The sequence below is a fragment of the Aedes aegypti genome, chromosome 2 (assembly GCF_002204515.2).
Source record: "Aedes aegypti strain LVP_AGWG chromosome 2, AaegL5.0 Primary Assembly, whole genome shotgun sequence".
NCBI lineage: Eukaryota > Metazoa > Arthropoda > Insecta > Diptera > Culicidae > Aedes > Aedes aegypti.
Genome location: NC_035108.1, coordinates 220,645,593 through 220,666,366, shown reverse-complemented (window position 1 = coordinate 220,666,366; position 20,774 = coordinate 220,645,593). Strand labels below are relative to the sequence as shown.

The 20,774-nt window shown below is 36.9% G+C and overlaps 1 protein-coding gene across 22 annotated transcripts in view; it reads right to left on the bottom strand.

The window, feature by feature from the left end:
• Positions 1 to 20,774, bottom strand: part of LOC5567708 — a 424,671-nt gene that overhangs the window by 265,104 nt on the left and 138,793 nt on the right. For 17 of the 22 annotated variants that reach the window (XM_021844068.1, XM_021844074.1, XM_021844070.1 and 14 more), the window contains one exon: positions 10,883 to 11,952. In XM_021844068.1, coding sequence (XP_021699760.1) covers positions 10,883 to 11,696 — 814 coding nt within the window. In that variant the 5' untranslated portion in view covers positions 11,697 to 11,952. Of the gene's footprint in view, positions 1 to 10,825; positions 11,953 to 20,774 lie in introns of those variants that run through there. The other 5 variants (XM_021844086.1, XM_021844089.1, XM_021844087.1 and 2 more) reach the window with 4 other exon arrangements.

Here is a 20,774-nt window from a genome sequence, read left to right as displayed (position 1 = left end):
CCTGCGGGGGCGGGTGATGTGAGCAGGATCAATCGTGTCGCGCGTCGCTCGCGTGGCATGATTTATTAGTGGCGCGGTTCGCGAAGCAGGTTAGTTGTGTTTGATCCTTTGCTCGCGTCGCTTGCTTTCGCGGGGGCGGGTGATGTGAGCAGGATCAATCGTGTCGCGCGTCGCTCGCGTGGCATGATTTATTAGTGGCGCGGTTCGCGAAGCAGGTTAGTTGTGTTTGATCCTTTGCTCGCGTCACTTGCTCCTGCGGGGGCGGGTGATGTGAGCAGGATCAATCGTGTCGCGCGTCGCTCGCGTGGCATGATTTATTAGTGGCGCGGTTCGCGAAGCAGGTTAGTTGTGTTTGATCCTTTGCTCGCGTTGCTTGCTCCTGCGGGGGCGGGTGATGTGAGCAGGATCAATCGTGTCGCGCGTCGCTCGCGTGGCATGATCTATTAGTGGCGCGGTTCGCGAAGCAGGTTAGTTGTGTTTGATCCTTTGCTCGCGTCACTTGCTCCTGCGGGGGCGGGTGATGTGAGCAGGATCAATCGTGTCGCGCGTCGCTCGCGTGGCATGATTTATTAGTGGCGCGGTTCGCGAAGCAGGTTAGTTGTGTTTGATCCTTTGCTCGCGTCGCTTGCTCCTGCGGGGGCGGGTGATGTGAGCAGGATCAATCGTGTCGCGCGTCGCTCGCGTGGCATGATCTATTAGTGGCGCGGTTCGCGAAGCAGGTTAGTTGTGTTTGATCCTTTGCTCGCGTCACTTGCTCCTGCGGGGGCGGGTGATGTGAGCAGGATCAATCGTGTCGCGCGTCGCTCGCGTGGCATGATTTATTAGTGGCGCGGTTCGCGAAGCAGGTTAGTTGTGTTTGATCCTTTGCTCGCGTCGCTTGCTTTCGCGGGGGCGGGTGATGTGAGCAGGATCAATCGTGTCGCGCGTCGCTCGCGTGGCATGATTTATTAGTGTCGCGGATCGCGAAGCAGGTTAGTTGTGTTTGATCCTTTGCTCGCGTCGCTTGCTCCTGCGGGGGCGGGTGATGTGAGCAGGATCAATCGTGTCGCGCGTCGCTCGCGTGGCATGATCTATTAGTGGCGCGGTTCGCGAAGCAGGTTAGTTGTGTTTGATCCTTTGCTCGCGTCGCTTGCTTTCGCGGGGGCGGGTGATGTGAGCAGGATCAATCGTGTCGCGCGTCGCTCGCGTGGCATGATTTATTAGTGTCGCGGATCGTGAAGCAGGTTAGTTGTGTTTGATCCTTTGCTCGCGTCGCTTGCTCCTGCGGGGGCGGGTGATGTGAGCAGGATCAATCGTGTCGCGCGTCGCTCGCGTGGCATGATTTATTAGTGGCGCGGTTCGCGAAGCAGGTTGGTAGTGTTCGATCCTTAGCTCGCGTCAAATAATTTATCATGGTCTAATCGCTTATCAAAGTGAATCCTGTGACCCAACGATCCTCCCTATTAACAAACATCCCTCCCAGTAACCTTTGTGGAGATGCAGAGGTAAACACGGTCTCCATATAGCAAAGGTTACACACTAACATTCCTTCCTCCAATCCCACCTGACTGCAAGGACGTGGCCGGCGCCGTTATTGACCCTGTATAAATAGAGGCACTGAATTATGCACACTGAAGAAGATTATGGCCAATCCCAGCCGAACTTCTAGTTGATTCTTTGTGCATTTTCACTGACTTCGGTCAATCACGGAATAGCAACCATTGATATGTGTAGTCAGTCTAAGCTAAGCTAAGCGAACCTTTCATAGTTTGTTGAAAAATCATATTTACGTCTCACCATTGTAACGATTAAAGGTGCAATCATACATATTTTATAGATTAGATATAGTAGCATGAAACGAGCTCACCAATTGATCCGTCATCCTTGAGCAGCAACAATCCACTTTCAGCTTCACTCGTTTGCTCAGCTATATAAAAACACACAGAGAAAATAGGCGCTCGACCCGAGAGGGAAAACAACTGACGACTGCTCGGGCTTTCTTGACGCACTGCCAAGGAGCAAGCGTCAACGTCGAAAGATCAAAAAGAACTTATCGAACGCGGCACTTTTTCACTTTACTCGACCGATGCGCGACATGTTTGATCCTGCCCTCATCGCCGGCCCCCGCAGGAGCAAGCGTCAAGGTCAAAGACAAATTAAAGACCCCCATGTCCCTTGCAGTTGCTCAAAATTTTATGGCTCATAAGGTAATCTAGAATGCCGTTCAAAGTGTACTGCGATCTGTCAAACTTGGGTACCTTTTGCACTACCGAGGGACGAAATGCAGTACTAGAAGTGGTACCCAATCTGAGCCCGAGTGTGACGGACCTGGTCAAGGTCGAAGGATCAAACACAACTCTAGTTTAACCAGTTAAGTTTATGTAGACTATAAAGTCCGATAAACAGAATACCTAATAAATAAATAAATAAATACATAAATTACGTAATGATAGCTTGTGGCAAGTCATCTAGGGTCATATTTTACATGTTAACAAGTTCGCCATCCGTGAACTTCACTGGAATTCGAAAATAAAGACCTAAATACACTAGAGAAATAGTCTTCCGATTACAAAGATTCCCTGAAGTTAGATTATGAAGTATAGAAAGGTGTCGATTTTCCTCCAATGAAAGTGTCGATCTTACCCCTAGTGGACATTTATTTTTCAATAGCGTTTTCAGCTGTCGAAAAACCAAAAGTTATTTTTCCTACATGTTGTATCAACGTAATTATAGTAAATGATGATGTAGATGCAGAACAAATAATGACATTTTAAACATTTCACAAACGAAATAGTTAAAGTATAATATCGAAATATTACAACAGCTGTTGCTTCTAAGTTATCCAATATGATTTTGTTGTTTATTTTGGCGGTTTATTGGTAGCGTCAGTTGTAATGTCATTCGAAATACAACATTTCACTAGTTATGATAGAGCGTGGTGGGAACTGCATGAAAATCTGCTCAAAACATGTAAAATCAAAGGGTGTCGAGCTTACCCACAGTATCGGTTTTACCCAGATTTCCCCTACTCAAATGAGAGCGAATTCTGCAATGCCTGATCTGGCCATATAAAAGAAACGACAAAGTTTGTATTGACTATGCCAGCATGTCCAAAAATTGTGAAATTTAAATTAAAACATGTCTCATGCAACAGTCACATTTTGGATGGATTTAACTACCAAAATGTTTAATAAGTCATACTTCAAAGTCTTGTGACTCTAATTTTCACAATTTTCATCCGATTTCAATGCAATTTTGACAAAACACCACAACAATATTCATGTTTCATGACCAGTGTTGATAGACTCACACTCAAAATCTCAATCAATTCGCTCTCCCGTGAGAGCAAACTCATTAGAGATCTGATCCGCAAATCTCACGCTTGAGATTTTGATGCAAAATCAACTCAATCAACTCAAACCGTAAAAAATGATTCGGTCGCAAAACCCGGCAAAAACTCGTGAAACCCGAATGTTATTATTTACGTTAGAAAGGATTAACATAATTTTACCAGACTAACAAGAAAATATTGCCGTGTGTGAGTAAACTGCGGAAATACGAGACAATGAGTTAAAAAGGTGAGCCAACTCATCCATGATTTTTTGACTGCTGAGTTGCATGATTAACAACTCACGCATGAAAAATCTCAAGCGTGAGTTGTGAGAAATTGAGTTTTTCACAACACTGTTCATGACCGTACTGAAAATCCCATTCGGACGCACAATGGTCCGAAGGCGGCCAAAACCTCAAAAATAAAAGTTGTTTTCTTCAAACGGTAGTATTTTTCCCGACTTCCTTAACACTTCGGGGGTTTAAATCCAAAGTTTGAAGTAGATTCATTGAATTTTGAATTTTATACAGCTCCTTGAATTGACAGTGGACGTGATTTTTCAAAAAAATTTGTATATGTGGTCCATAATTCACAAGCTATTTATGAATTTAAAGAAAGCTCAAACCCCAATGGTTTCTTTAGAGAAGTTGTTCATGTATACATAAAGTACACTTGAGTTGAATAAAAAATTTCATTTAATTCAAACAATGTGATATAAGTAAAAAAAAAAATCCCAAAAACTTATTTTTTAAAAAGATACCCTTAGACTGTAGTAGCCCGCGAATGCCCGCGATGGGAATAAGTTCATTCAAAAGCTTTCAAAAGCTTTCAAGAAAGTAACAATTTATTTTGCGAAAACTTGTGATAGACCACTTTCAACGCGTTTTAAAGCGTCCGGAACGCAATTCTTATCTAATAATCAGCCATTCCATGAAAAACCGATCTAGTGAGTCACCGAATTCCGTGAAAATTTGCTATTTTGTTCCTTATTTGAAATGCGGATACACGTGTTTTTGGATTTTTTTTTTATTAGGGTTACCATTTCCGTAATAGGATTACCAGAAAAACCACGATTTTGCAAAATTTTTATATAAAAAAAAAAAAATAATTTCGAACCGCTTGACCGATTTAAAATTTTCTTGGACAACATGAAAGCTAATGATTTTGACTTTTCAAGAAAAATATAAAATTTCACAAAAATTGTTTTTTTTTTACATGAAAAAATATATTAAAAACTGTTTTTTGGTGTTTTGAAGGCCTCGGGACCAAAAGGGCTATTGCTATACTCATTTTTTCTTGAAATTTAAAAAAAAAAATTACGTTTACTGTTAAGATTTCAACATTTCAAAATAATATAAAACCAATAAAAAAAAAATAACTTAAAAAATTCTAGTTTATGGGGCTTTTTTTACTTTATGGGCTTTTTTCGGTTCTGGGACCAAAGAGGGTATTATTGTTCTTACTCTTTCTAGAAACTTTTACGTATACTCTCAAATGTTTAGCGATGCATGTTCTTTTGCTTTTGAGACATATTTTTTTATTTAATAATCAGGTATCCCGCAATCAGACACCCAACAGTAAGGGTTTTTTCCTCAATTCCTGGTACGTCATGAAGAGTTTCATATTATTTCTTCAAAGTTGAAATCTAAAGCTTTCATTGCATAAACAAGATTAGAAATCGGTTGAGCTATTCAAAAGTTATGATTTTTTTTACATAAAATAACTAATGCGCTGAGGCCTACAGTGTGAGCCGATAAAAATGCCTGATTTAATATTTTCAAAAAAAAAAATGTCTCAAAAATAAAAATAAAAACATACACCGCTAAAAATTTGACAGTAAACGTAAAATTTTCTGAACTTTCAAGAAAAAATGAGAATAGCAATAGTTCCTCTGGTCCTAAGGCATTCAAAACACGAAAAAACGGATATATATGATTTTTTTGTTTTTGTGTAAAAAAAAACTTATATTTTTGTGAAATTTTATATTTTTCTTGAAAAGTCAAAATCTTTAGCTTTTGTCCAAGAAAATTGAAATTCGGTGAAGCGAATCAAAAGTTATGTTTAAAAAAATAGATTTTATCAAAGTCGCGATTTTTCGGGTTACCCTAATCAAAAAATCCAAAAACACGTGTATTTTTATTTCGTATAAAGCTATGCTTAGCTTAGACTGACTACACATATCAATGGTTGCTATTCCGTGATTGACCGAAGTCAGTGAAAATGCACAAAGAATCAACTAGAAGTTCGGCTGGGATTGGCCATAATCTTCTTCAGTGTGCATAATTCAGTGCCTCTATTTATACAGGGTCAATAACGGCGCCGGCCACGTCCTTGCAGTCAGGTGGGATTGGAGGAAGGAATGTTAGTGTGTAACCTTTGCTACTTGGAGACCGTGATTACCTCTGCATCTCCACTAAGGTTACAGGGAGAGATGTTTGTTAATGGGGAGGATCTTTGAGTCACAGGATTCACTTTGATAAGCGATTAGACCATGATAAATAATTTGACGCGAGCAAAGGATCAATTACAACTAACCTGCTTCGCGATCCGTGCCACTAATTAATCATGCCACGCGAGCGACGCGCGACACGATTGATCCTGCTCACATCACCCGCCCCCGCAGGAGCAAGTGACGTGAGCAAAGGATCAAACACTACTCGTATTCTTATTTCGTATAAAGAACAAAATAGCAAATTTTCACGGAATTCGGTTTCCCACTAGATCGGTTTTTATGGAATGGCTGTTGAAATCCAAGTAATTCCTGACGTGCAGTGAAGATTTTATTGGAATTGGTCAATAAATAACTGAGATCTAATCTGCATCAGTTGATAATTTTGTGTGGAAAATGTAATAAGTTGCAAATGTGTTGTTCAATACTGTATACCCTAATTATCAGTCCAAAACAAGGAATATTTTAAAACAAACGAGTTCTTAAATATTGCAAAGATTTTGAGGTTTTGACAGACATTTGTTCTAGATCGCACCACTGTGGGACGGTAAGTTACGGATTAATTCTAAGGTACCGTGGGCACGGTGCCCTGACTGATCGTTATTATGAGAAAAAAATGTTCATCAAATCCAAGCACAGGGCTCAATTGCTGAGGTCATTCTGCATCTCTGTGCTAAATTTTTAAAGAATCTCTAGGAGGAATCTCAAGAAATCTTGATTTGAAGTTTTTGACTTGAAAATTCAATATAATACTTAATAAAATTACGTAAACGCACTGGAAAAACCTACAACAATGCTCAAAAATTTGGCCAAACTGTTCTCAACTACAATATAATTTTTACCGTTGTTGTAATAAAAAAATATTTACAACTGGCTTAACTCACCAGAGTGGCTTAAGTATGTTTCTTCGTGGCATAAACCAGTAAGCTTAATAGAATAAAATCAAAGACATAAATTTCAATATGATATTGATGTTGTATTCGATGAACGTGAATAATTCAATATTATTTATTTACAGCTTATATTTCGGCTTTCACACCAAGTGACCAGCCCACTAAAGTCTGCCGTATTTATTTTGCTTAATAAATTATTTTTACATCTGGTACAGTAAATTCAGGTGAAATTGATCAGTAGGGTGAAATTACGCGTGGTAAAGATGGATAAAGTATGGATGAAATTATGAAAGCTTATAATGCCATTTACTTTACCCAAACGTGTATGGTTGCATGTAGAGAAAGAAGCACGTTCAGTTGTATTAGTGCTGAGGTAGTGCTTGATGGGGATGTAGTTGAAATTGTTGAAGAGCCATCGAACAATTGTGACGTGTGATAATGATGTTTCCCGTGTAGTAAAAACACATGTTCTGGCTCGGATAACGTAATCAGCTTCAGGGCTCGCTACTTGCAAAGGCAAACGACATTTCTACAATGTTGCTTGATGAAGGCTTAACTGACTTCATAGATCCAATCCTTCGTTAACCCCTCTACCGGCAGCTTCATATTTTACCGCAAAATTCAAATTTCAATCGTTATGACTTTTTGTTTTTCAATATTTTTGCACCATGTTTTCACAAGTTCTCAAAAAACTTCTCTTGTTTTAGGATCTGCGTCGATATTGATCATTGGTTATCTGGTTTTGAATATATTCCAAAATTGCTTGGGGGACCGACCCGTAACTAGAACCCCCCATTAATTTCTCAGGCTACAGAATTTAAATCGTATTCGGATATTCACTCTTTGGAACAATACATTAATGAGAATATGTTGTGAAAAAATGAAGCAATTTGGTGCAGCCGTCTTTAAGCAATGACCATTTAGGTTCCTGGAACCAAGCTGGAAAAATAAAGATCTTAAAAACTTCAAAAAACATCATATCGTAGTTTTCAGATGTCTCCAAGAATACTGAACCGATTTGAATGATTTTTTTCAGAGAAGCTTCTTGTTACTTGGTATTATATAGTCCACATTTTATTTTTTGATTAATTGATCAAAAACTAAATGGCCACCAAAGGCATTTTATATAAAAAATGTCGGTCCCCCAAGGAACATCGGAATATCTTTAAAACCAGATCACTAATAATTAATATCGACACAGATCCCAAAACTAGAAGAGCTGTTTGAGAACTTGAGAAAAAAATGGTGCAAAAATATTGAAAAACAATAAAGTTATAACGATTTGAATATTTATTTTGCGTTAAAAAAATGAAGCTGCCGGTATAGGGGTTAATAACGTTGCAAAAACAACTCGCAATCCTTTATCGTAAAACACTGAAATGTGTTTCGAAAAGTAAATCAGTTTTCAATATTAATGCAAAGAGAGCAACAACGACCATGCCCAAATGAAACATTATTGTCGATTTGCCCTGTATGAAACGCTGATTCTTGGCTCTCTAACCACATTTATTTAAGACTATATCACATGGCTCATTTTCTAACTATAATTATGCTAAATTTATTCTCAGATCTTTGTTTTTCCGTAATAACAACATTGTTTATTGTAAATTTATTTGTTTTACCTTTCAATCGATTTGTCATAGAAAGCAACAATCAATTAAACATAAACCAGTTAACTAAGAAATAAAACGTAAGCCACTCTAGTAAGCTAAGTCAGTCGTGAATATTTCTGATTATAACAATGGTGATAATTATATTGTAGTTGTTTGGCCATCCTTTTGAGTATTTTTGTAGGTTTTTTGGTTAGTCAAAAAGATCAAATCAACATTTCTCGAGATTCCTCCTAAGAATTTTTTAAAAATTGGCCCCTGAGGTGCAGAATAACCACAAAAATCGATCCCTGTGCTTAGATTTGATGGATAATTGTTTTCTCATAATAATGGTCAGTCGGAGCACCGTCCGTAGATCGTTTGAGATAGTATTATAGTTATTTTGAAAGGATCAAATAAATCTACAATGTTTGTAACTGGATCATAAACCATTGGTACAAGGGTGTTTCCCGATTTTTGTCGTTTGTTCAAGAAACTAAGCGAGTTTCTGTAGCAAAATATTTCTTTTTTAAGCCTTTATTCATGTTTCTAAATGGGAACCACAGGTTCAGCACTAGCAGAAATATTATTAATTTTGATTAAAATAATAAAATCTTGAAATCTTATTCAAAACGGCCTCATGTTATACAAGTGATCAAATTTAGTTTATCGATCCTACATGTTTTGCAGACAAAATTCTATGCGTTCGGCTCAAAACCAACTTGATTTTTCACTTTTGAAACGTTGATTTCAGGATTTATTAATTTGTCATCCAGTTTTTGTGGAAAATAACAGGAAATTATAAGTTTCTAAAAGCAAGCTAATTGCATGCAAAGTTTTTGCGATGTAACTACACGGCAGAAGAGAGATTAATTTTAAAACAATTTAAGAATATATGTTGTGATACTTTTTTATTTATTTTCTCAAAACCGTATGAGAGTTACTTAAGTCGATTTGAAAAAGTAATTGTGAAATGTTCCTCATTTTGTATCACGGTGTCAAAAATTCGATTATTATAGAAAAGGCACGTAGCTCAGATTTTTTCGACGAGAATATGTATTCCAACAACACATTACTTATTTCGATATTTGAAGAGACAATCAAGCGTATAAAATAATTCCAATAATCATTGAGCTAATCATGACAATTTGCTAGCGTTCGTCGAAAATCTGGGAAAGAGAGTGATTCAAGAAACCCCAGTTTCTCAGCTAAAACTGACCGATACAAAATGTACGGGAAAATGTTTATCGATAGAATATTTTTAGCCTTCAAATAACAAAATCTTAGTCCATATGCTGAACGTTTTCGTAAAAATATCAGAACTTCATGAAAGTTCACCATGTGTGTAAGACTCTGTGTTTCGTCATCCACCATAACAATGAAAACAACAAACTAATGAGTTACTAATTGATTAGCGCGATCGGTTTTGTTCTTCAAATTTTAAATCTCGAAAATTCTCGATATGGCTGGATTTGGTATAACTAAAAGCGTATTTTGACATATTTAAAGGCATCGATACGAATATTGAACTGTCACGGAGCACCTGCCAAGGTTTAGCGGAACTCCAAGTGCTCCGCGGAGCACGATATGAAAACCGCTGCATTAGTATATTCCGACTTTTTTACCTTATTCTGCCTGATCAATCACGCATCAATTGGTATCTTAATTTGACCAGCACAACCATGTGACAAGATTCTACGATGGGAATATATTGCTATGTATATTGAGTAATTGTATACAACATAGGGCCATCTACAAGTGCTTCCAGAGTATTCTAGAGACGATTCCAGTACCTTTCAAAAGAACGTCAATCTGATGATTGCTATCCATATCAGACAACACCTCAATCCTCAAGTTACTTTGCCGGCAATAATGCTATGATGTATATTGAGTAATTAATTGCAACATACGGTCATTAACAAACACTTTTGGGATGTTCTGGAGCCGACTCCGCTTGCAATAATCGGAGTGATATCCTTTTCTAGAGTCCCAAAATAGGATCCAAAATTTCCCGAAAATTCATTCCTCGTGATTGCATCGGTGATTGCTTACAATCCTACGCTAATCTCCACCTACACCAAATCATAACCCTGCTGATTTTTTGTATCTATTTTTTTATTCTGCTACAGTTCAAGCGCAAACCAACAAAAGGTAATTTTCTAAAATATTTGTGATATCAGTTATTATGCACAACTGCTGTTTACATTTCTATTTCAAATTTAGACGTGTCAAAGTTTTAAGGCATAATGAAAACCACCAAAAAGAATCCATGTTATATTTTGATCTCCGAGAAAATATCATAAGAGATACATTAATTTGCCGATTGTTTCTTTCATGTGATAAATACATAATAACTTCTCCATTATTATTTTGCAGTATAATGTATCACGAATTACACGTAATAGTTATTATAACGATCTTTGAAAAAATGGTTGAACAGAGTAATTTGTACAGCAAATAGTCACAGCATGATAATTTGTTTTAGAATAAAGCATTTGAAGCGTTAGATCTTGAAGCAGCCGGTGTTATTGATGTGTCCATCAAGTGGTAGTCACAGAACACGTTCCACTAAAAGAAAACTCACTCTAGGATTAGGTAAAAAGAATGACAACCAATAAAGTTGTTCAGGGGCACCTGTCACCTTTCTGGGACTCTTCAAGTTCTAGCTCGGCACTCCTTGCACGTTGAGAACCGATTGGTGATTTTCCTTTTCGAAAGAATCCAACGGAAATGGAACGTTGATGGACTCCAGGTGTTTCACAGGTATTCCATGGGCTCAATTCGATGGATTCCGCACTGGCAGGGAGAGGTTTCTCTTTCTTCTCGAGCGAATATACCGTTTCGCCAGATTCGAAGAAAGCGTCAAAATTACGCTGCCGAAGGTTTTCACGTGTGAACACTGGATTTGAGACGTGTATCTGCAGGTCTTCGCGGATTCGGGCAGATTCACTTGGTTCAGCGGAGGAATGTGGTCGCAATCGCCCTAGCTTAAGGTGGAGTCTGGATTTGGACTTTTCTTTCCCTTTCGCAGTTGAGGTAGTGTTTGGCCTAGGTACGACTGGAGGTGCCGCGGATAAGGGGTGGAAGTGGATGCTGGAGCTAAGCTCCCGGCTCACATAATTCACAGTCGTATCGGTATCGTATAGTGGAGTGGAATCGTCGTAATCGTAAATTCTGTCGTCCGGTGAAAAATTGACACTTGGTTCCGGGCTTCTGTCTCTAGGTGAAAGTGTCGGTGGGGTACGAGGTGCGGAAGAGGACGTGAGGGGTTGTCCTTGGATCCGACGGGGATCATTTATCTGCTTGGGGGACAGGATGGTGGCGGAAGAAGGCCTATTGCCGATGGGGACAAGTGGCTCTCGCAGGTTGTCCAGAGTTGGTCGTGGTTGTACTCTCGGTACTGCGATTCCGTATGTCAACAATATTAATTCATCAGCCGGAAATATTACGTACATTCCTGGCCCCCACGGAGCATGGCGAATTTATCCCGCTTGAACTGGGATACCGAACATTGATTTTGTTTCTTTCTCTCTAGCACTTTGAAAAACTAAATAGTCTTTGATCCACCCCACTGAAAGTCTTCCTTATAAATACTACTTAGCATAAGTATATATTATTCGAAATTTTTAAACATCTTAATAACCTTATATTCACATTTCACTTCCGGGCATTGATGCGTAACAGTTGAACAGAAGCACGAACAAATTTAATCTGCAATAAAAAAAAGGAATAAAACAAGAGAATAATTAATAATTGTATAACATAAATGAACAAAAAACATCTATCTATGTACATATTTTTAAAAACACAATTTTGCTTGTGATAAAAAATACTCAGAAAATCGGTGCTTGAAACGTGATTGAACCCGCGCATGTGGGTATCCTATTTCGTGACTGCGGATAACCGCATGAACCTGGCTACATGATTAGGACTATAATTATTACACCATTCTTGATATAGATTAATTTCAAGTTTTATTGACTAGCAAAATGATTATTCTTCTAAGAAGCTTAATAACTGTGTCTTAAACATCCTTCAGAACCATTATTACTTATGAAGTTTCAATAGCATTGAAGTTTATTTGTTACACCTTCTTGATTCTATCGATTATCATTTAGGAGAATATCACGGATAATGGCATTTCGATGAGTTAGTTCCAAGGCTGATCTGGTCTTTACAAATCAATCAGAGCTTTTGAAGATATAAGTGGACGAAGAAATGCTTACCAGTTGATTAGACGGCCACGTATGTACAATTTACAAGAATGAACACAGACTGGAGTGTGCCAATAACAAATGGGTTAGAGTAAAGTGGGGCAAAAGTTCGAGTGGGGTAAGAGTTTCTTTTTAAGATTTCTAGCTCAATTCAAAACAAATTTTTTAAATGTCATGGTGGTTCGAATGCTATTCAAGTAAGAGACTTCCAATCCAAATATCATAAAAATCGATTGAGATTTGGAAAAGCTATGGCTATTTGTTGTTTTTCGACGTGAATATTGTAATTTTTGGTCAAACTTTCGTTGCATGGAACCAATTGAAGATAAAATCTTTTTCAATAATTTATGTAAGGGCGTTTCTAGGCCTATCATAAGGTTGCTTTGATGTGTATTAGTTTTTGCATAAATGCTTGAAAACAGTTTTTGGCCCATAGTGGGGCAAAAGTTCGAATCTGCGGGGCAAAAATTCGACCCATGTATAAAACCACGGAAAAATTGCAAATTGTCTACATATTATCTTCAAATTTAGTTAAATTTGTCTGATCGTGTGAAAACTGTCACCAAAATTTAACATTGTTTTTTTTTGAGCTCTTATTCGCCAGCTTGGGCATCACCAGAGCAAATTCAAATTATACAGTGGTTCTTTTTTGTCTGCTTTATCGATTAAATCTATTTGTGGATTTTCCAGAGAGAAGTTCATTATTCCTTGCCGTTGGTCGATCGTCATGTTATCCAGGTACATTAGAGCATGTTCGCTCAGAAGAGGGTCAGTTTGTTGTCAGTCCGCTTTCAGACGGCCATAGTGTTGGACGCAGGCCCATGACAACCATATATCGATACACAGTGTTCTTCGTAGCCAGGATGTCCCGGGCGATAAGTGCATATCGCCCACTGTCAGTTGTAAGAACTGTGAAAATAAAGACCATTGTTTTGTTTAATTGTTTGCTATGGTTTGATTATCAATTTTTTAATATTGTTGAATCAGCCAATAATGTGCCAAAAAGTTGAAGCACATTCAACATTTCGATGGTTTTAAAAGGAGAGCAAACATTAAAAGGCATCCTGCAAGCATCCAAGCAAGCAATCAGTGATTTGATTGCGACTCTTGCTCGATTATGGATCATAAACATTAAACAAAACTTCGCATTCTGATTGCACTCTCGATTCAAATTACCCGAAAATGAGTAAACACATGGAGATGTTGACTACGCTAAAAGTCGTCCCGTGCCATGGGCCTGGTTGGACGGGTGGAGCTCGTGTAGTTTTTCAAGTGGACTGACGAAGAGTTTTTTGCTGGGGGCTGGGAATCAAACCCATGACGATCCGCTTATGAAGCGAACGTGTAGCCAACTACGCCACGTTGCCCCCAAAAAAAAAATTAACATGTCCACTTATTTTTGCGAAAAACTACTATTTTTGAGTATATTACAATCAACCCAGTTTTGGGCAATTTTATGATGAAAATTTAGTATGTATTTTTCGTTAAACTTGAGTTTACGGCTGGTGTAAAGTATGCCTGTCATAAAAGGATCGATATTTTGTGTTTTGGCCAGCGAACTTTTGCCCCACACTAGATTCGAACTCTTGCCCCACCGGTGTGGCAAAAGTTCGAATAAGACAATCAATTTTGAAACTGTTATAACTAAAAATGGGTAAATATTTTGACACAAGTTTGTTCAGCAAAACTGTAGCCAATATGTTGAAGGTTCACTGCATGGTATTTGTTTTGTTTTAACTGCTATTGTTTTCCTGGAAACTTTGATTATACCACTAAGGTCGAACTTTTGCCCACCTTACTCTACTCTACTGAATTCGACGTACATACACTATACTATAGTGTATTATGTTTAATAAACTGAGACCGCTAGAGCAGTCCTTCGTTGACAAACACCAGACTGATTTTCGTGAGGGTCGGTCGACAACGGATCAGATGTTCACATTGAAAATAATCTTAGGTGAACTCCAGGGACAAGTTGTAGATTTCTCATCCGTTCATTTTATTTCAAGGCAGCGTGCGGTTAATTGAAACAGAACGAATTGACAGATCATTTAAGTGTTTGGATTCTAGACGAGATATTACTACGTTTGTGAATAAATTAATGATATTGCTCTGAAATGTAATCATTTGACGCCAGCAGCGGGAAGTAAGATTTTGTGTTCCGTGCATCTTCCGTAGTTCTCTCTTCATGTAACAGGGGCTTTCCTGTTGAAGGTGTCTGGGTTCGATTCATGGTAAGGGAAAATTCCTCGACTTTCCTAGGAATAGTCGTGCCTGCTTCAGGACATACGAATACAAAATGGCAACTTTAGTCAAAAAATTAGAACACTATGCTGGGAAGCAGGCTTTTTCTAAATAGTGGGGACGTTATACCAAGAAGTTACCACTTCTAGTAGTACCATTGAAAATGATTGTACCCCATTTGGCATAAAGTCGTTTGGCATAATTGCCGTTTGGCATAATGGTCGTTTGGCATAATCATTGGCTAAGAATGAATACCAGCATTTTCGAAGCTTTTTCCGAGATCAACACCCCTGAGCTCATAGTAAAACATTTTCGTACATTTTTAATAAGCGAGGTGGTTGTTCAGAGATATAACAAGCTATGAATGTCAAAAATTGTAGTCACATTAGAGAGCATAACTAAATAAAACTCGTGACGGGTTTGGTGGAAGATCTTTTCGGAATAATAATTTTCTCCACATCCCAGAACACAGAGTATATTTGAGCTTTTTGCGATATACATATTTGAAAAAAGTAAATGGGCAAAAAAAGTTCGCAGTTATTAATAAAGGGAACGCTCATAGAATACTTCGCAACAGATCAAGTTCTGTCCCAGTTTGGACGTAACACTTAATGGAAATTACTTGGTAAAAGAAGGGAAAATTTAAATGCAAAATATAACAAGCTCTTATCCAAAGATCTATTATTGCAGCATTATGCAAAAATAGCCTTTATACGAGAGCAGATTATTTTTCGTTTGAAATGTTTTAGGCTCTAACACAAAAAAAAATCTTCTCACATAACTCAAATGAACAACACATTTTTAAAGAAAATATTTACGGTAAAACTTTTAATTTTGGAAATGTACATCACAACACTATCTACTATAGAAAGAAGGGAAAAATTTGTAATTGAAATAATATTTTTTTCAGCATATCTCGAAAGGAAAATATGTTGATTATTGGCAGGTTCTAATGTAATTATCATTTCAAGAACGTCTTGCAATAATTGATAAAACAGCCAAATATAAAAATGGTTTACATTTTGCTTAACAAAGTAATAAAATTTAAAACAGCATTAATATAAAGAACAGCCTATTTTTAAAAGGAGGCAACATTTATTTTTAAACCAATATAAGATCTGAAGCCAAAAAAATTGCGACATAATAAAATGAAGACGTTAAAAATTGCGTTCAGAATCATCGAAGTGATTGTGCTACTTTTCCCCGAATTACCCTGTTTCCCGAATGCAATTTCCCCGAATAACCCGTTTCCCCTAAAAGCGGTGCAGTTAAAATAAATGTTATAATAGTCTTCAGTGGCAGGATGGTAAACGAGAAAAAACGATAAGCAATCAAAAGAAGGAGGTATTCTGTCATTCTCGGCTATACACATGTTGGCAAAAACGCTGAGGACGGTAAAACTCGAAAGAACCGCCAATAAAGTAAAGAAGGGTGCTTATTAGATGGTCAGTTCGTTCACCACCCTGAAATGTATAAAGTTACGACAATTATGAGTGCTAAAAACTTTTCGAGGATGTGGGCTAGTCGGGGAAACGGAATATTCGGGGAACTGGCATTCGGGGAACTGGCATTCGGGGAACTGGCATTCGGGGAACTGGCGTTCGGATAACCGATATTTGGGGAACTGACATTCGGAAAAGTAGCATAATCCACCGAAGTAACTGCAGTAATCGATTTCTCTTTTCGCTGATAATTTGAGCAGATTAATGTTACCGATTACCGCCCTTTTGTCAGTTGGAAACCAAAAAATATAGCTCCAAAGAACATCCTATGCATTAAACAAGGAGAAAATTCTTCAATTAATGTTTGAATCCTCTGAGCAGAGAATCTTAAAAGTAAATGGAGTACCGTGTACCTTTTAATTCCGCTCCTAAATGCTTATCTTTGACAGATACGCGTATTTCGACTACCGCTTGCAGTCTTCTTCAGTGTCAGTTACTCGAATCCACAGTGGATACGAGTAACTGACTCTGAAGAAGACTGTAAGTGGTAGTCGAAATACGCGTATCTGTCACAGATAAGCATTTAAGAAGGCGAAAATTATTTAAATTTTGAATCAACAGTTTAATACCTATAATTATGGTAACATCACATTAAGAAAGAGAAAAAATTGAATGTTTGAAAGAAGGGTAAATTTGAGCTAAATATAGCAACATCTACAGTGGAAACAAATATTCCAATAGCGGAACTAAAAAGAAGAATTAATATTTGAAAGAAGGGTTATTCTGGATAAATAATAAAATACTGTTGGCAATAACTTACCTAATATGCTTTAGTTTATTCAAGAGCATAAGATTGTTGAATAAAGTGACATTTTGTATCAATTGATATAATTGAATTTAAATATGTTGTATAAGAGTATTATTTTAATTATCAGGTATTTTGGTGAAGAATCATTTGTCTACCAAATATCACCCCCACAAAAAAACTTATCTGTCCCCTCCCCCCACTCCTGGACATTTTTTTTCCACACAACTAAATCATGTGAACTAGTCGAAATGATTATTTTTTATATGTTTCCATTATTTTCACCGAGCACCTCCATTTATATGTCTCCATTTTTTACTGCATTGATGAATATATTACAATATAAAACATTATTTTAATTGATAAATTGTTCTAATAAACTTTACCTAGGGAAAGTGTACCAGTTATGGCCATAGTGGTTCCCTATTTGGCCATGTGGGACATTTTGGAAATTTTCACATTTCAAGTATTTTCGAATGCTTTAACATCAAGATATATCTCAAATCAAACTACTACAACACACAAGAAAATTCAAGATTTGAAGACATTAAAGTAATCACGTATGGCGAAATAGGGAACCACTTTGTCTATAACTGGTACACTTACCCTATTAACTTTCTCTTAAAACTAAATCAAATTCTCAAGCAATAATACTCATTTTATGAATTTTCATCAGTAAAATTATCATCAAGTTCTTCAACATCTTCCATTAATTCGTCTAGTGCATTGCCTTCAGTGTTCAAGTTTTCAGAGCTGTCGAGATCTTCGAATTGTTTCTGCTAGAGGCTTTCCTAAATATAGTGTCAACATTACCGACAAATATTTCATCGGTTTTCCTTCGCTTACTTCTATTACTAAGTTTTTGTGGACGTCAACGGCCAGGTGTTTCTGCGATGTACTTTGCAAGTTCCAAATGACCGTCGAGCCAATCTTTATTTTATTTCTCGCAGCACTCTTGCTTGTGTTGAGCCTTTTGCCACGCATTGTAAGAATTTTTTGCTATGTTCAAAAGTAATAATTAAGTGTGTAATACTTTTAAGATAAGATTTGACGTTTAACAGTTCCACCTTTCAAGCAGTGTTTAATTTTTACGATTTTTTGGGTTATGCTCGCATAATCAAAAATTGTAATTAACAAAAAAATCAATTTTTTCGACCTTTATTCCAAATTGATGCTCATCCGTAGCTATCCGCATATGGATTCTCGTTCCGCAGATAGTAAAAACCCCAAACTAAACTGTGGTGGTGGTCTTTACTTAGGCAAAATTTATTTTAATAAACCGTGTAACCTCAACAACATTTTAAAGTTTAGACAATAACCTTTCCAACAATGAATTAAATTCCAAAATTGGACCGTTATTCGCTGAGAAAATTGCATTTGTTTGAAATGCATTTTTTCTACAATTTTCACAATTTTCCTAAGTCTGATGTCTGTGGCGCAATGAGTTTTCACCACAGAGGGCTGAAGTTTAGGAAACGTCATTCAAAGTAAGGGGCCGTCCATAAATGACGTAGCATTTTTTCGCTGATTTTTTACACCACCCTCGTAGCGTTTCGTCACAAATACTGATACCCTCCCTTGGAAAATACGTAGCATATCAAGCACCCCCACCCCCCTAATTTTTTTTATTTGTTTTTCTTAGCAATTGGGTTGAAACAAAAAATTGGAATTCAGAAGTTCAACACAGATTTTGATATCAATTACTGACTGAAACGTAAGGATAATCTGACGAATAAATGTTTGATTTGCTGTAGCAGCTTTTCCTGTTTAAGTTGTTGGCTAAATTGTATTACTTTTGCTGTTGTTACTATGAAAAATTAATTTACAGCTGAAAATATAGAAAAAGGAAAAATCTTTGATTGGATTGATGAAGCTAACAGTAACGAGTTAGGGTACAATAGATTTTATAATATGTTGAAAAGACATTTAGTTACATTAGAGGATTGTTTTTTAATTATTCGTTGTTAGGAAACAGATTTCAATGAAAAAGATCAAGATAAAATATATTTAATTTGACATGGATATTCGTCATTATTATCCAAATTCAAATCCATTTAGCAATAAGGTGCCAGATGTAGAAAAGATTACACTTGTAATATTTGGAATGCTCAGAAAATCTTAGCGATTATTATACTGCCCATGAAGGCATAACTGTCCCATATGGAAAAAGTAGGCATTGAGAAAATAACGCTCCAAGTCTGAAGTTTGTTTTTTCATACAAATGTTTATAATTTTCTAATACAATTGTGCATGCCATATCACTCAGTACAACCGCACTGCTTACTACTTTAACAACTATTGATCAACAAAAATATAAGCTTGAGCATAAATCATGTTTTGCAGCTGGGGTTCATAGTACATATGGACCGATGCACAAGTTCACTAATTTGACGTTTGAGCGGTGCCGAGTCATGGTCACATAAATAACACTGCACCGCTCAAACGTCAAATAATGAACTCATGCATCGGCTCATAGAGACTTTTATGCCTTTATTTTTCAATATGGGACTACACCAACTTCTTGTTTTACCACGACATGTTCAGCAAAGTGTGTAAATTTGTATATGCATAATATAGTTTATATTCAAACATGAATATTGCAACGAAAAAAGTTGTTGGCTCGAAAATCAATATGGGACAGTTATGCTTTCATAGGCAGTATACAAGTTATTCAACTTTATAATATTTCAGCTTAATTTCATTATCGTTCCCCATACTGAAATAATCTTACACAAACTATGACGAAACAATTAAATACTAAAAAAAGTCTTTTTTCAAATTACCGGGTTATTAAGAAAATTGAATGAAAGAACAATTTTGATAACACTCGAATCTGTTGTCCAGGCTTTTCCATCGAGAGCATTGATATATCAAAGCAAATCGATGAGTTGATTGGGGATCTCCACCCAACATTGAGAGCATAATTCACAGAATGAATATCTTGTTTTAATGTAATATTTGCCAAAGCAAACATTTGTTTTTTTTTTAAGAATTATGCTCTAACAGAAAATATGAATCAAACTAAAACAATGTTTTCCAAGTCGTTAAAGCTTTGATTTTGAATTTGTTTATTTATCTTTTAATTTATATATTTAAAAATTAATTTATTAATACATGAATATAATGTTCACATAGTTATTTAAAGCATTCAAAAATCTGTTTGTTTGCACAATCTGTCATATGAATGTTTTGAAGCTGAATCATCATTTTAGAACCCAACTTTATAAGTCAAACAAAGAAAAAAGAAGTTTGATAAAAATCAATGTATGTCATTTTTTTCAGCGCCTCTCTTTTTACCGACGTGATTCAAAATGCTACGTCCAGTAGCTAGGACCCCTCCCTCCCCCTCGTCACACATCGTCACAAATTCATGAAGACCCCCCTCCCCCTTAAAAAGCTACATCATTTATGGACGACCCCTTAGTCAATTTTTCCATTTTTGACCACTACTTTCCCCATAGTTGAATGGTATGACGGTTCAAATTTCATGATTCCGAAGTACGAGCATTCCGATAGGGTTTGAAGTGGACATTTTCAGACTATTATAATATTATTATTATTAGACTATTATATATAATATTATAATTCCAACATGCGACTGCTCAAAAGTCAAGACTTTTCTTCAAAATCTTAATAGATACCCTGTGAAATACCAAAAATGAAATTCTTCCTCTAGTCTCTGGCGTTACGTCCCAACCAGGACAACCAGGCCTGCTTCCCAGCTTAGTGCTCTTATGAACACTACTGCAGTTATTTACTGAGAGTTTTCTTTGTGAATTGACCATTTTTGCATGTGAATATCGTATGTCAGGCACGAAGATACACAAT